This window comes from Merops nubicus, unplaced genomic scaffold (assembly GCF_000691845.1).
Source record: "Merops nubicus isolate BGI_N331 unplaced genomic scaffold, ASM69184v1 scaffold11796, whole genome shotgun sequence".
NCBI classification, from domain to species: Eukaryota; Metazoa; Chordata; class Aves; order Coraciiformes; family Meropidae; genus Merops; species Merops nubicus.
This window is the reverse complement of record NW_008612974.1, coordinates 753-12,595: the sequence shown is the minus strand read 5'-3', so window position 1 is coordinate 12,595 and position 11,843 is coordinate 753. Positions and strand designations below refer to the sequence as shown.

At 43.6% G+C, this 11,843-nt stretch overlaps 1 protein-coding gene across 1 annotated transcript in view; it reads left to right on the top strand.

The window, feature by feature from the left end:
• LOC103774339 (Wilms tumor protein 1-interacting protein homolog) overlaps positions 1 to 1,480 on the top strand; it is a 22,164-nt gene extending 20,684 nt beyond the window's left edge. The window contains exon 7 of the mRNA XM_008941734.1: positions 1,117 to 1,480. Within this exon, the coding sequence (XP_008939982.1) occupies positions 1,117 to 1,269 (153 nt within the window). The 3' untranslated portion in view covers positions 1,270 to 1,480. The remainder of the gene's footprint in view (positions 1 to 1,116) is intronic.
• The last annotated feature ends 10,363 nt before the right edge of the window (positions 1,481 to 11,843 follow it).

Below are 11,843 nucleotides of genomic sequence, written 5' to 3'. Positions count from 1 at the left end.
GTAGGGAAGGACCCTCATTCCTGCACTGGAAGGCTTTTCCAGGGGGAAAACAGTTTTCCATACTGAATGAATGTTGATTTTTTCTAGAAAAGAGACAGGGAGTCCACTGACTCTGTCACTTTTGGGGGAGTAGTTTCTTTTTGTGCAGAACATGGAACCATTTATTGGGGCAGATAAAGTCGTGGGATTAGTGCTCTTGCTTTGGAGAGGAAAGCAGAGTACAGTCCTAGCTCTGCATCTGGGAGCATGAGGAGGGAAACAAACTCCTTAGTTTGGGATCAACCCAAAACTTCCCTTTTGATGTAGGTTTGGTGCTGTGATTGTTACAATTGTTACATTCTCATAAGGAACTGAATTTTTAATCTTGCATAAAGCATTATAAAGGTATTTTATAACATACAGTAACATGCAGAAAACTACCTAGGCAGAAACTTTGATTAAAGCCTCCCTAAAGTAACACTGCAATTTCAAAGCTTACTTTTAAACCCCATTTTTCATTGTTATGTAAGCATTCTAAAATTTGATTTTAACTTGAGCTCTACGAAAACTGAAAAATCATACTTTGTGTCCAGTTTAAAACTTTGCATCAGTTTTCAATGCTAAAGTGTCCTGTATGCCAAAATTGTTGAAATTATTTTTTTATGAAAAAAAGTATGTGCAGATACATACTCAGAATCTCTGGTTTGTCAGGACTGATCACAGTAACAATTTTTAAGAATTTCAAGTACGTTAAATATCAAATCTAAGCACAAAACTGCCATGACTTTCAAAGTCCTTAAAATTTTAATGATGACAACTGAAAACCAGGATTGTCTCTGTTGCATTGTACATGCAGTCAGCAGGCAGGATCATAGTTTGTTGGTTTTCATTTTATCTCTGTTTCTCCACTGTTGTTCATCCACGTTGTCCTTGTAGTTATGTGCAGTTCTGTGCTGGTCTCAGAGGTACAAACGTATTCCCACTAACAATGGACCATGGCCTTGAATTCTCTAATGTCTTTAGATTTCAGATCAGAGCTAGTGTCGCCCTGCTTCAGAAGGCAGGTAGGATAGACCAGCACTGTTGTGAAAGGACCAGCCCGAGTCGCTGGCTAAGCTGTTGGGTTTGTTCCTGTAGGACTGCGGCCTGCAGCTGAATGACGAGGAGGGGCATCGCTGCTACCCCCTGGAGGGACACTTGCTCTGCCACGGCTGTCACATCCGGCGCCTCAGCGTCAAACTGCCACCACACCCGCCCCCCAGCTACCCCATGCACGTCACCGAGCTCTGAGGGACAGTGCCATGCCAGGAAGCCCTCTGAAAGAGAAGGCAAAACTGTAAAATTACTTTCCTCTTCCTTTAAAGATGAGATTCCAGTAATAACCATCTAAACCAGCTATTTATTTTTTAAATCAGAGGTGAGGGGTCCTTTTCTGATCTTGTACATATGCATTCTTTTATCTAGACTTTTTCACTGAAACACCGTCTACTTGAACACATAATTCACCACTAAACTGTAACTGTAAATGGCAGCATTTCTAAAAACAACGGTACGAGGGCTGTTCTGCGCTCCCTACTCACTTCCCTCCGGTGGAGATTTCACCCAAGGAAGGAGTGTAGAAATTACTTTCCACAAGTTAGCACCTTATCATATTGCAGCAGGCATGATAAGAGAAATGCTAGCATTTTAGCTAGTTTGGTTGAATTCTGGTCTTAGAGAACACAGTCTGGCGTTTTTTTAAAGCCTCTGTTCCGGGAAGCAGCGAACAGGACGGACAGGAGTGGTGTTGGCAAGGACAGTCTCCAGCGCAGGTTAAACAACGGCATTCTGTGCAGACGCACCAGGCCGGCTCTCCATCCTACAGGGCTCCACGGTCAGCCAAAGACTATTGAGCTTGTTAAAGAAATATGGCAAGCATCTTGCATAAAAACCACATTACAGGGGCATATAGCCAAGAGATTGGCACACGCAGGGTCCGAGCAGTGGAAGAAAGTTACCGCCCTCTGTAATGGCTTGCCGTGTACAAACATAGCCACGGTTTCAAAATGCATTCATATCACAGTGGTGATTTGGCACTTACTAAAGAATCCCTCTTTTAAACCTGTTTTCTGTTTAATAGGGCTAGCAGCCCGTTCTATGCAAAGGTACACATATTTATACTACATGCTTTATACAGGACTTCATTTGTTACCAACTGCTTTATGTTTGCATGTTGATACACTATTAAAAAAAGAGGGGAGACAGTGGTTTCTGTATTATCTTTTCAGCTTTGTGTTCTTTTCTAGATGTACTTTTGAACTGATTACAGTGACGGTCTTAATTGGAAAACAAAGTACAGTTTAGCAGAAATGATTTAGAGTCAGATCATTGAAACTGGTATTTCACAACAAGTATTAGATGTACATAGAATGTACACACTTTCATGTTTTGCATAAGCTTTTACAGTAACCTCAGAGCTCTGGGGAAATATATGTCTTCCATATAGGAAGTTAGATGAATCTTTTTTATGGTTTGTTTTCTACCATGTGTTGATGATTTACATGCAAATCACACATCTGTATGTTCAAAAAATTCCTTGCATTCTCATAAGAATTGATCCAGCCTTCCTGAATTTATATTTTAAATAAATCCATCATTACTGTCTTTAACTGTATCCAAAAATACGATAAAATAAAATTCTCCTGCTCTGGAGGAAGTGGAAATACCAGACCAGATTCTCCATGTGTGTAAACTGGGACATTTCTACGCCAGTTCTCAACACGCTGAGAATCTGACCGACCCGTTCCAAAATGGTCCCATGTTCAATTCAGCACCCAGGCTGATGAAATGTCTGATTTGGTAACACACTGCAATTCAGTTTCTTATGCTCCATGGACATTTTGAAAGCCATTTGTGGTGCCCTCGAAAAGTACAAAGAGCATCCAGTGGACACTAATTCCCAAATGGAATAATTAACTCCCTTAACAGAACTTTTTTATAGTCTGGAATTTCCTTACGGGGCTAGGTGGGAGGTGTCGGGAAAATTCCTGTAAACTATTTTTTTTTCTGTTAGTAAGGAACAAAAGGTATGTTTCCTGAACTTTTGCCAAAATTCCATTGGCCTAGTTTAACCTGTCTTAATGAATTCTCCTTGGCAAATCAGATGTTCCTCTTTAAAAGTCATTTTCTAATTAATATATATCCATATATGATTAATGTATTTAATGTGGCAGCCATGTTTTGAAATAATTACAGTGTAACAGTGCCCCATTTCTGCAGTGTGACCTAGGAGGCCTGGCTTGCAGGCAAGAGGACAGTGGGTGCACACACACTGTCTGTACTTGCATCCACGGTCGGCAGCCCGGCCGCAGGAGGCAGCAGAAGTACGTGTGTGCCTCCCTCCTAAACTGCCAATGCCAGAAAAGGCAAAAAAAGAGTCTTCCATTGGATTGTGTGACTAGGTCAGTCCCTTAAGGTTATTACAAACATGGAAGCTGTCAGAGCTTCAGGATAAACTTTTAGCATCAGATGCAAGGTAATACTTTTTCCATTTAAAGAAGCTGCTTTGGACCACATTTAACTTTGAGGTGTTTTAACTTCCTTACCTTTACAATATATATTAAGGAACCCAAATTAAGAAGATAATAATTAAAATACACAGAGAAGGTTTGGGTCTGTTCCTGTGAGCAAGGCATCCCATACCAGTACTCACTGTATTGGAAAAAATGCTTTACTCTACCAGCATAGAAGCAAAACCTTCAAAATCACAGTGGCCAGAGATGGAATTGTGGAACCATAGAATCATTTTGGTTGGAAAAGACCTTTTAAGATCATTGAGTCCAACCATTAATCCATGTACCAAGTCCACCACTAAACCATGTCCCTAAGTACCTCATCTACATGTCTTTTAAATACCTCTAGGGATGGTGACTCCACCACTTCCCTGGGCAGCCTGTTCCAGTGCTTTACAACTCTTTCTGTGAAGAAGTTTTTCCTAATATCCAATCTAAACCTCCCCTGGCACAACCTTAGGTCATTTCCTCTTGTGCTATCACTTGTTATTTGGGAGAAGAGGCTGGCACCCACCTATCTGCAACCTCTTTCAGATAGCTGTACAGAATAAGAAGGTCTCCCCTGAGCCTCCGTTTCTCCAGGCTCAACAACCCCAGTTCCCTCAGCCACTCCTCATAAGACTTGGGGTCTAGGCCCTTCCCCAGCTTTGTTGCCCTTCTCTGGACCCATTCCAGCACCTCAACATCCTTCTGGTATCGAGGTGCCCAGAACTGAACCCAGTGTACCCCAGGTGCACCCTCACAAGTGCTGAGTACAGGGGGACGATCACTTCCCTAGTCCTGCTGGCCACACTGCTTCTGATACAGGCCAGGACGCTGTTGGCCTTCTTGGCCACCTGGGCACGCTGCTGGCTCATGTTCAAGCAGGTGTTGATCAGTACCCCCAGGTCCTTTTCCAGCAGGCAGCTTTCCAGCCACTGCTCCCCAAGCTTGTAGCGTTACATGGAGTTGCTGTGACCCAAGTGGAGGGCCTGGCACTTGGCCTTGTTGAACCTCGTACCACTGGCCTTGGCCCATCAGTCCAGCCTATCTAGATCCCTCTGAAAAGTCTTCCTACCCTCAAGCTTAACTACAGTCCCACCAAGCTTCGTATAATCCACAGACTTCCTGAGGGTGTTATCCATCCCATTATCCAGATCATTGCTAAGTATATTAAACATAACAAGCCCCAGTACTTAACCCTGGGGTACAGCACTTGTGGCCTGCCACCAGCTGGATTTAACTCTGTTCACTACCACTCTTTGGGCCCAGCCATCCAGCAAAGAGTGTGCCCATCCAAACCATAAGCAGTTTCTCCAGGAGGATGCTGTGGGAAACGGTATCAAAGGCTTTACTGAATTCCAGGTAGACAACATCCACAGCCTTTCCCTTGGCCACTAGTGCATACTGCTTCCCCTTGGACTACAGGGGCTTCATTCTGCTCCCCATCTCTGTCTTCCAGCTCAGGGGCCTGAGTACCTGGAGAACAACTAACTGTTCTTGCTATTGAAGACTGAGGTGAAGAAGGCATTAAAGTACCTCAGCCTTTTCCTGATCCTTAGTCACTATGTTTCCTCTTTTATCCAATAAAGGTTGTAGCTCTTCCTTACCCCTCTTCTTGTTGCTGATAAATTTATAGAAACACTTTCTATTGTCTTTTATAGGAGTGGCAAATTTAAGTTCTAGCTGGGCTTTGCCCCTTCTGATTTTCTCCCTGCATAACTTCACAGCATCCTTGCAGTCTTTGAGAACGGCCTGGCCCTTTTCCCAGAGGTGGAGGTGACTCACTGTGGTGTTCAGCCCAGCCTTCTGCCAGTCCCCTCCTCAGCAGCTGGCCCCGCGGCAGCGCGCGCTCCGCCGGACAGCAGGCTCCGGACAGGGCCGTGCCCACAAACACTGCACACCAGAGGCAGGTTTAGCTTCATTTCACAGCTTCGTTTGTCAGTCTCCTCTACTTCTGCTCAGTTCCAGCCTGTGAAGTATTGAAAGGCAGTATTTCAGCATAGACTAAGCAGCTTGTTTAAAGCCAGAAAGCAGCAGTTGTTCCAGTATTTTCTATAGACAGGTGTATTCCATCACCATATAATGAAGCACAGCTTTGCTGTTCCAGCACTTCACACAAAAACTGGAGCTTAAGGGAAATTTTCCCTTTTCTTTTTTTTTGTTTTTCAAAAAGAAAAATAAAAGCAAATATAAAGTAATGGTGTGCTCTACTCCTGAGTGCTAGTGGCAGTTTCTGCACATTTTACCTCCTGTCTGGGGAATTGTGTAAATGAAAAAGTTCCTTGCAACGATTTTTCTTAAGGAGTATTCTTATGTTAAATCAGTTCAACACAGATGAAAACTTTCTAGAGTTCATTTTATGATGTGATTGTTCTTCAGAACCCTTTGTTGTACTTTTAGAATATTTCCATAAAGTCAAAACAATACAACTTGTTCTCATTTGCATCAGGACTACCCCTCTCCATTTTGGCAAGGCATCTTACAAAGTCCCCACCACACAACACTGTTGCAGGGCAGTTCAGAGTCCCTTGTGCAATGGAGGATGAGTTCCAAAGAAAGGACCAAAATAATAATTTGAAAACAAAACAAAAGAATGCACTCAAATAGCTGAGTTTTCAAAGAGAGTTTGTTTGGGTTTCTTTCCTTTTCCTTTCACTTGTGTGCACGTGTGTGTATATTTTGTAAGGTGGAGCTTCAAAAGGAAAACATGGTTAGAGGAGCTCTTTAAGACCAGAAATTCCAGAGTAGTTAAGTAAACCAAAGCTCTAAAGGAGACAAAAGCTGCTTTCTTGTGTTTCAAGAAAAGTTTAAAAGTTTGTGACTCATCCTGTAACTAATTCCGTAACTAGAGTATATAATTTGACTTAAATTAAGTTTTCATTTGAGAAATATTTTCATTTTCTTTAAAAGAATATAGTTTTCTTCCAAGAACTTGGACCAACGTTGATTTTTATTTTGTAGGAAATATATAAATTCCCAGTTTGTATATCATGTAACCAGTTTACATGCTGAAAAATATACATTAGTTTAACTATTTTTGTATATATATCCTTGTAAAACCTTCCAATGTGCTTCTGTTTTTAGTCTTTAGAATTACTTGTGGTTTTGTGTTTCAGTGTTTGATTCCCTTGATTGTTGAAGAAAAAAATTGGGAAATGTAGATTTATTTATCTAAAGAAGAAGCTACTTGCTATCATCCTAAGTTATTTAATATTAAAGTTGGAAGTGTCATTTAACCTTAGATGCTATAATCTGCTTTTTCAATAAAGACATTTTGTAGTTTTCTTTGCTTTTGTAGTTTGTTGGTTTTTTTTAAAATTGAGGTGGGCACTGAAAATTTTCAGGAGAGCTGCACTGCCTACAGAAATGCCTAACAGATATTAATTGATTGCAGCTGCATTCATGAAAGATTTTGGTTCTCCAGTGCAAGTGTTACTAATTAAGGTCTAAAATATGCCCACAGCTAATGTTTTGCAGCTGCCCTTAGAAAAGAATTTAGCCACTCTGGCAATCTTTAATTAAGCTTTAACCAGTCTGGCTAGTTCCTGTGAAGGACAGTCAGTATTAAGAAACACTTCCTTCTCAGGGCTCCCATTATTTTCTGGAGTGTTCCAGAGGAGAAGTGCTTGCCTGGGCTACAAACTTGCATAGCTTTAAGCCTCTGGACTTTGGTTTGGGGAATTTTCTCCATTTTCTTGCCAAGTCACAGTAATTCAGAAACCATTTCCAATCTGATAGGATTGGAAAGATGCTTTTTTGACATATTTTAGCTTTTGGAAGCTCTTTGCCACTTTCTTGGCTTCACTTTCATGGCACAGATGGGAGCTGGGTCACATTCCCCTTTCACACACGATGGTCCTGCAAGTGCCGCTACGTCTGCCAGGCAGAAGGTTCACCAGAGCTGGTATCTTGTTTCCAACTGCCCAAAGTGGATGCCTGGGGGAAGAGTACAAGAACTAGTTACGTCATGATTTCCTCATATTTAGTGGCTTCCTTTTCCATTAAGCTGGTCAATCTACCAGCCTCGTAGATGCTCTTTCCTCCAGAGACTTGGCAGAAGCCAAATATTTACAAGCTACTACTTCAGCATGATGCCATCCTCTCCCCCAAAGAGGCTTGCCCTGCAGTTCTGCCACCCCAGGCTGACCAAGTACAAGTGACTGCACATTTGGAAATGAAACTTACAGGTGGTTTTCACATAATGGCTATTCTCACTGATTTTTCTTTTGCGCAGTCGGAATGCGGAGTTACAAATGCCACAATTTAGGGTCATAGTCTGCACTTCTGTGCTTTGAAACAGATGTACCACACCTGTATGGGGACTTCATATACATGCCGTTTTCTCACTCTCAGAATTTTTAAAAGTTCATTAAAAATGAATAATTCATGCCCTCCTTGAGACAAAAAAAAGACTGGCCAACTCGAAGCATTTTGACAGTGCCTCACCACGTGGGTGACACGAATGTAGTGAATAAAATGTAGGACATGTTCTTAATCCAGCAAGAATTTATACCAGCCCATGACCAGCCGAGCTGAAGAGAACAGAGTACTTCAAAACATTATCTGCCCCTGCTGGGCCTTCTTGCAGGAAGCAGAGCGCACACTCCCTGCAGAAAGGGTGAGTCAGGGCCCAGCTCCCAGAGGGGAGCACCACAGAGGTCTCCAGTGTTTCAGGGCCCTTGGCAGGGCGCCCGAGCTGCGGGGTAGTGCCTAACTGGAAGCTGTTGCACGATGCGTGGTTGCGATATCTGGCACGGAGGTGGTTTGGGAGGCCTTTGCTAGCCCTGCTTTTCACCTTACCAGCCATCCCCAGGTGTGCACCCTTCACTTTGCAGCTATGGAGCAGAACAAGAATTTTTTTCCAGGTCATCCCAGGGCTGAAGGAGAGACACTTGGCTAGTGCTGGGAACCATTAGGAGTATGTGGACTAGGCTGGTGAGGCTGCCTGCAGCTCACATCCCTGTTCCTCAGCTCTTAGTCCCTCTAATTCATAGCATCCTAGAGTGAGTGAAGTTGGACAAGACTTCAAGAGGTCATCTGGTACAACACCCCCCCACCAACACACACACACTCACAAAGCAGAGCATACAGATGTCTATACAGACACCTCCATCTCCTCCTATATGTGTGAGCCCTTAGGCAGCCCCTGGGCGTGTTGCTGGGAAGTGGCACTGCGGTCTCCTTCCTGCCTCTGCAGCATTTCTTCATCCTCCCAGTCTGAGGTGGTGACAAAGCTGCTCAGTGTTCACATTTGGCCTGGCAGGTTTCTGTCCGAGACACCAGCTGGCTGGGTCACTGCTGTCCATGCCTTTAACTTCACACCAGCTGAGAGAAAAAGGTGGCAGAGGTTAGCAATGTAGAAAGGCAGAGAACCAGGGCCCTGCTGAAAACAATGCCAACAACTTCAAATCAAGTATGCGTGCTGCAGGTTGCAAAGAATTGGGCTGGCATGGCTTTCTGCAAAGGCACCAGCTATGGCTGGTTTGTTTTCACTAAAATATCCTCATTTCAATCACTTACTTATTACACACAACACTGGAACACAACAACAGATGCTGTTACTTGTGAAAGCTATTTAAAAGCCAAGGACAGTAATCTGCAGTTACAGCCACTCTCCCATCCACAAACTCATACCCTGCTACTTTGATGGCAGTCTGGGGCAGCAGCAACCTGTGGGCTTCTTCCTGCTTGCTGCCCACTTAGGGGTCTGTGATTTCATGCAACCTTAAAAAGCACTGACGATAGCTGGATTTGCCAAGAATAGGATTGCAGCTGGTGCTACAGCATTATGCTTGGGGTTGACTTACAGACGAAAAACTTTGAAGGAGGAACTGCTAAGCAAGGTCTGGAAATGGTGAGCAAGAGCTCCTGGATGTTGAGCAGAACACATCAGGCTTCTCTGTACACCTAGCGGGACGTGCAGATGTCACCCATTAAGCAGAGTGCATTAAATCATCCCTCAGCGACCACCACTGGGCTCACCAGCAGCTGAATGATGTATTTTAAAAGCTATGGAGTTAACCACCATTTTTAGTAAACGGTGGTTACCAGAAGACAAAATATTTTCTTCCTGTCCAAAATCCGTTTATGATCCTATCTAGCACCCAGTGCAGTTCTCACCATCTCTTTACTTAACAATAAGACAGCAAAAAGAAGCTGCTGTATTGTTTCAGAGCACACAAGAACTAGCGTGTTCCTGCTGCCCCTCTGCTCTCAGTCACTGCCCCACCGCAAGAAGATACATTGTGCTGCATAAGTCCCTGTGCACACCCACAGCCTAGAAGTACAAACTGAACCATACAAAAAGCCACAAGTGGGAGTAAGTATCTATCCACCAATGCAGTTAACAAATTCTTAAAGGTTTGTGTCACTGCTGAAAAAAAAAAAATCCACAAAACTCCACATTTGTTTGTACATGTCTGGGAAGTCATCACCTGGAAGAACAAGCACTGCAGTGGTTACTTACAGTAATTCAAGTGGTTAAATGGTCTATCCAAAAACCCTGTTCATTAAACTGAACTATTGCAGTGATGTTAAGGCAAACTGATCAGTTAATGATGGCTGCCCCAGTGAGGCAAATGACAGCCAGAGGCCCCGGCCCTCCCAGGCACAGCGAGGGGACGGTGACACGCGCGGTCCCCGGCCCCCCAGCTGCCCTGGCTCCTGCCCAGGGACTGTCCCCTGCCCCCCGGAAGACGGAGCAGTAGGAGTGGAAAGAAAATTGTTGTATCCAGTTGTGTCTTTTACCTCCTTCAGCTGTGACGAGCTTCCCAGGGGCAGACCAAACAGCACTAACTTCTGCTCTGCAAAGGGCGGTCACTGTGTGGTTCTGGGCTCACCCAAGTGCCCCTCCCCGAAGCCTGCACAGGTCACACGCTGTGTGCAGGGATGGACACAGCAAGGCAGCGGGGAAGAAAATGAAACTGGCACGTGGGGCAGGGTGCAACACCAGGGAGAGAGCAACGAGACTCACCTGCAAGCCATGGTCTCACTGCACTTAGCTCTGCCAGCGGACATGGATCCCAGAAAGTATTTTCCACAGAGCTTCTTTAAAGTGGTGGGGGTACCAGCGTCCAGCAGCAGGGACAGCTGTCTGTCTTCCAAAAGGATGGTGGTGGCACTCCTCCACACCCACCGTGTCTGGGCCTCGGTCCTTTTTCTCACTCCTTCCTCTGTCAGAAAAAGAATAGAAAACATAAAGGGCATTGCAGCTTTCTGCACTGCTCACTTTCCCGTTCCTTATCAGGGCATTCCCAGCCAAGGAGGAGGGGAAGATGGCAGCCTGCCGGGCACAGGGCTGTGGCCTCTGCACAGCCTGCTTACCCCTGGTCACTGTCATGTCAATCCCTTTCAGCAAAACGGCAAGTCTTGGCCCAATAAGCATTATGGACACTTTAGACACATCCGATTCCTTCTAGCAAGGTCTTTGGAATAGAGCATTTGCTACCTGCAGTCCCAACCCATAAAAGCTATACCTACAGTTCACCTGGCTCCTTGTCCTTTTATCACCCCAATATACCACACTAAATGGTAAAAGTGACAGACATTCAGCTCTAGTAAGTTCTGCCTTTAGTTGGCTGTAAACATTATTTCATTCGCTATTTTAAAAAAAAAAAGCTTGCGACCTTTTTTAAAATAACTTTCCTTGCAATCAGCTGCTAGCTGCTCTCTTACCAGGCTTAGAAAGGCACGTTTTCTAAGCTCTGGATCAAAACTGTATTTTTTTAAAAGACAGAAAAAACTATTTTAAAAATTAATAAACTCACTGCCAGCTAATATGTAATTGGCCAATTATTTTCCAGAAGCCCTGTGAGAATGGGAAAACATTAATAAAAATGTCATGGAAGAGTCCATGAATGCCTCTGAAACAGACCAGAAGTCCTTAAAAGAATCCTTACAAACCAAAACAAAAAAGAAGAAAGGTGGAGCAAAACAGTTTTCTTCGTGTTTCTTATTTTATTCTGCAGCATACAGCAAAAAAAAAAATCTGTTAAACCAACAGCTCTGGCAGCCACCAGACAATGCTTGGATAAAGCATGCTGGATTTCATGATAGAACTTAACTTTGGTTTGTTGGGGGTTTTGTTTTTGGTTTGGTTTTTTTTAAAATGTTTGTTTGTTTGTTGTTGTGTTTTGTTTTGTTTGTTTGTTTTGAATTTTTATTTATTTATTATTAATCACAATATTTTCAAAGTTGAAATCTTTTCCATTGCTGAGGAGCCAGAAGATAACATGAAGGTAGACACCTCCTACACTGCAGCCAGTAATTTCCATATTGCTTTCCCCCAACATGTTATGGCTCCATTTGCATCCCAGGTCTAAAGATCTCCTG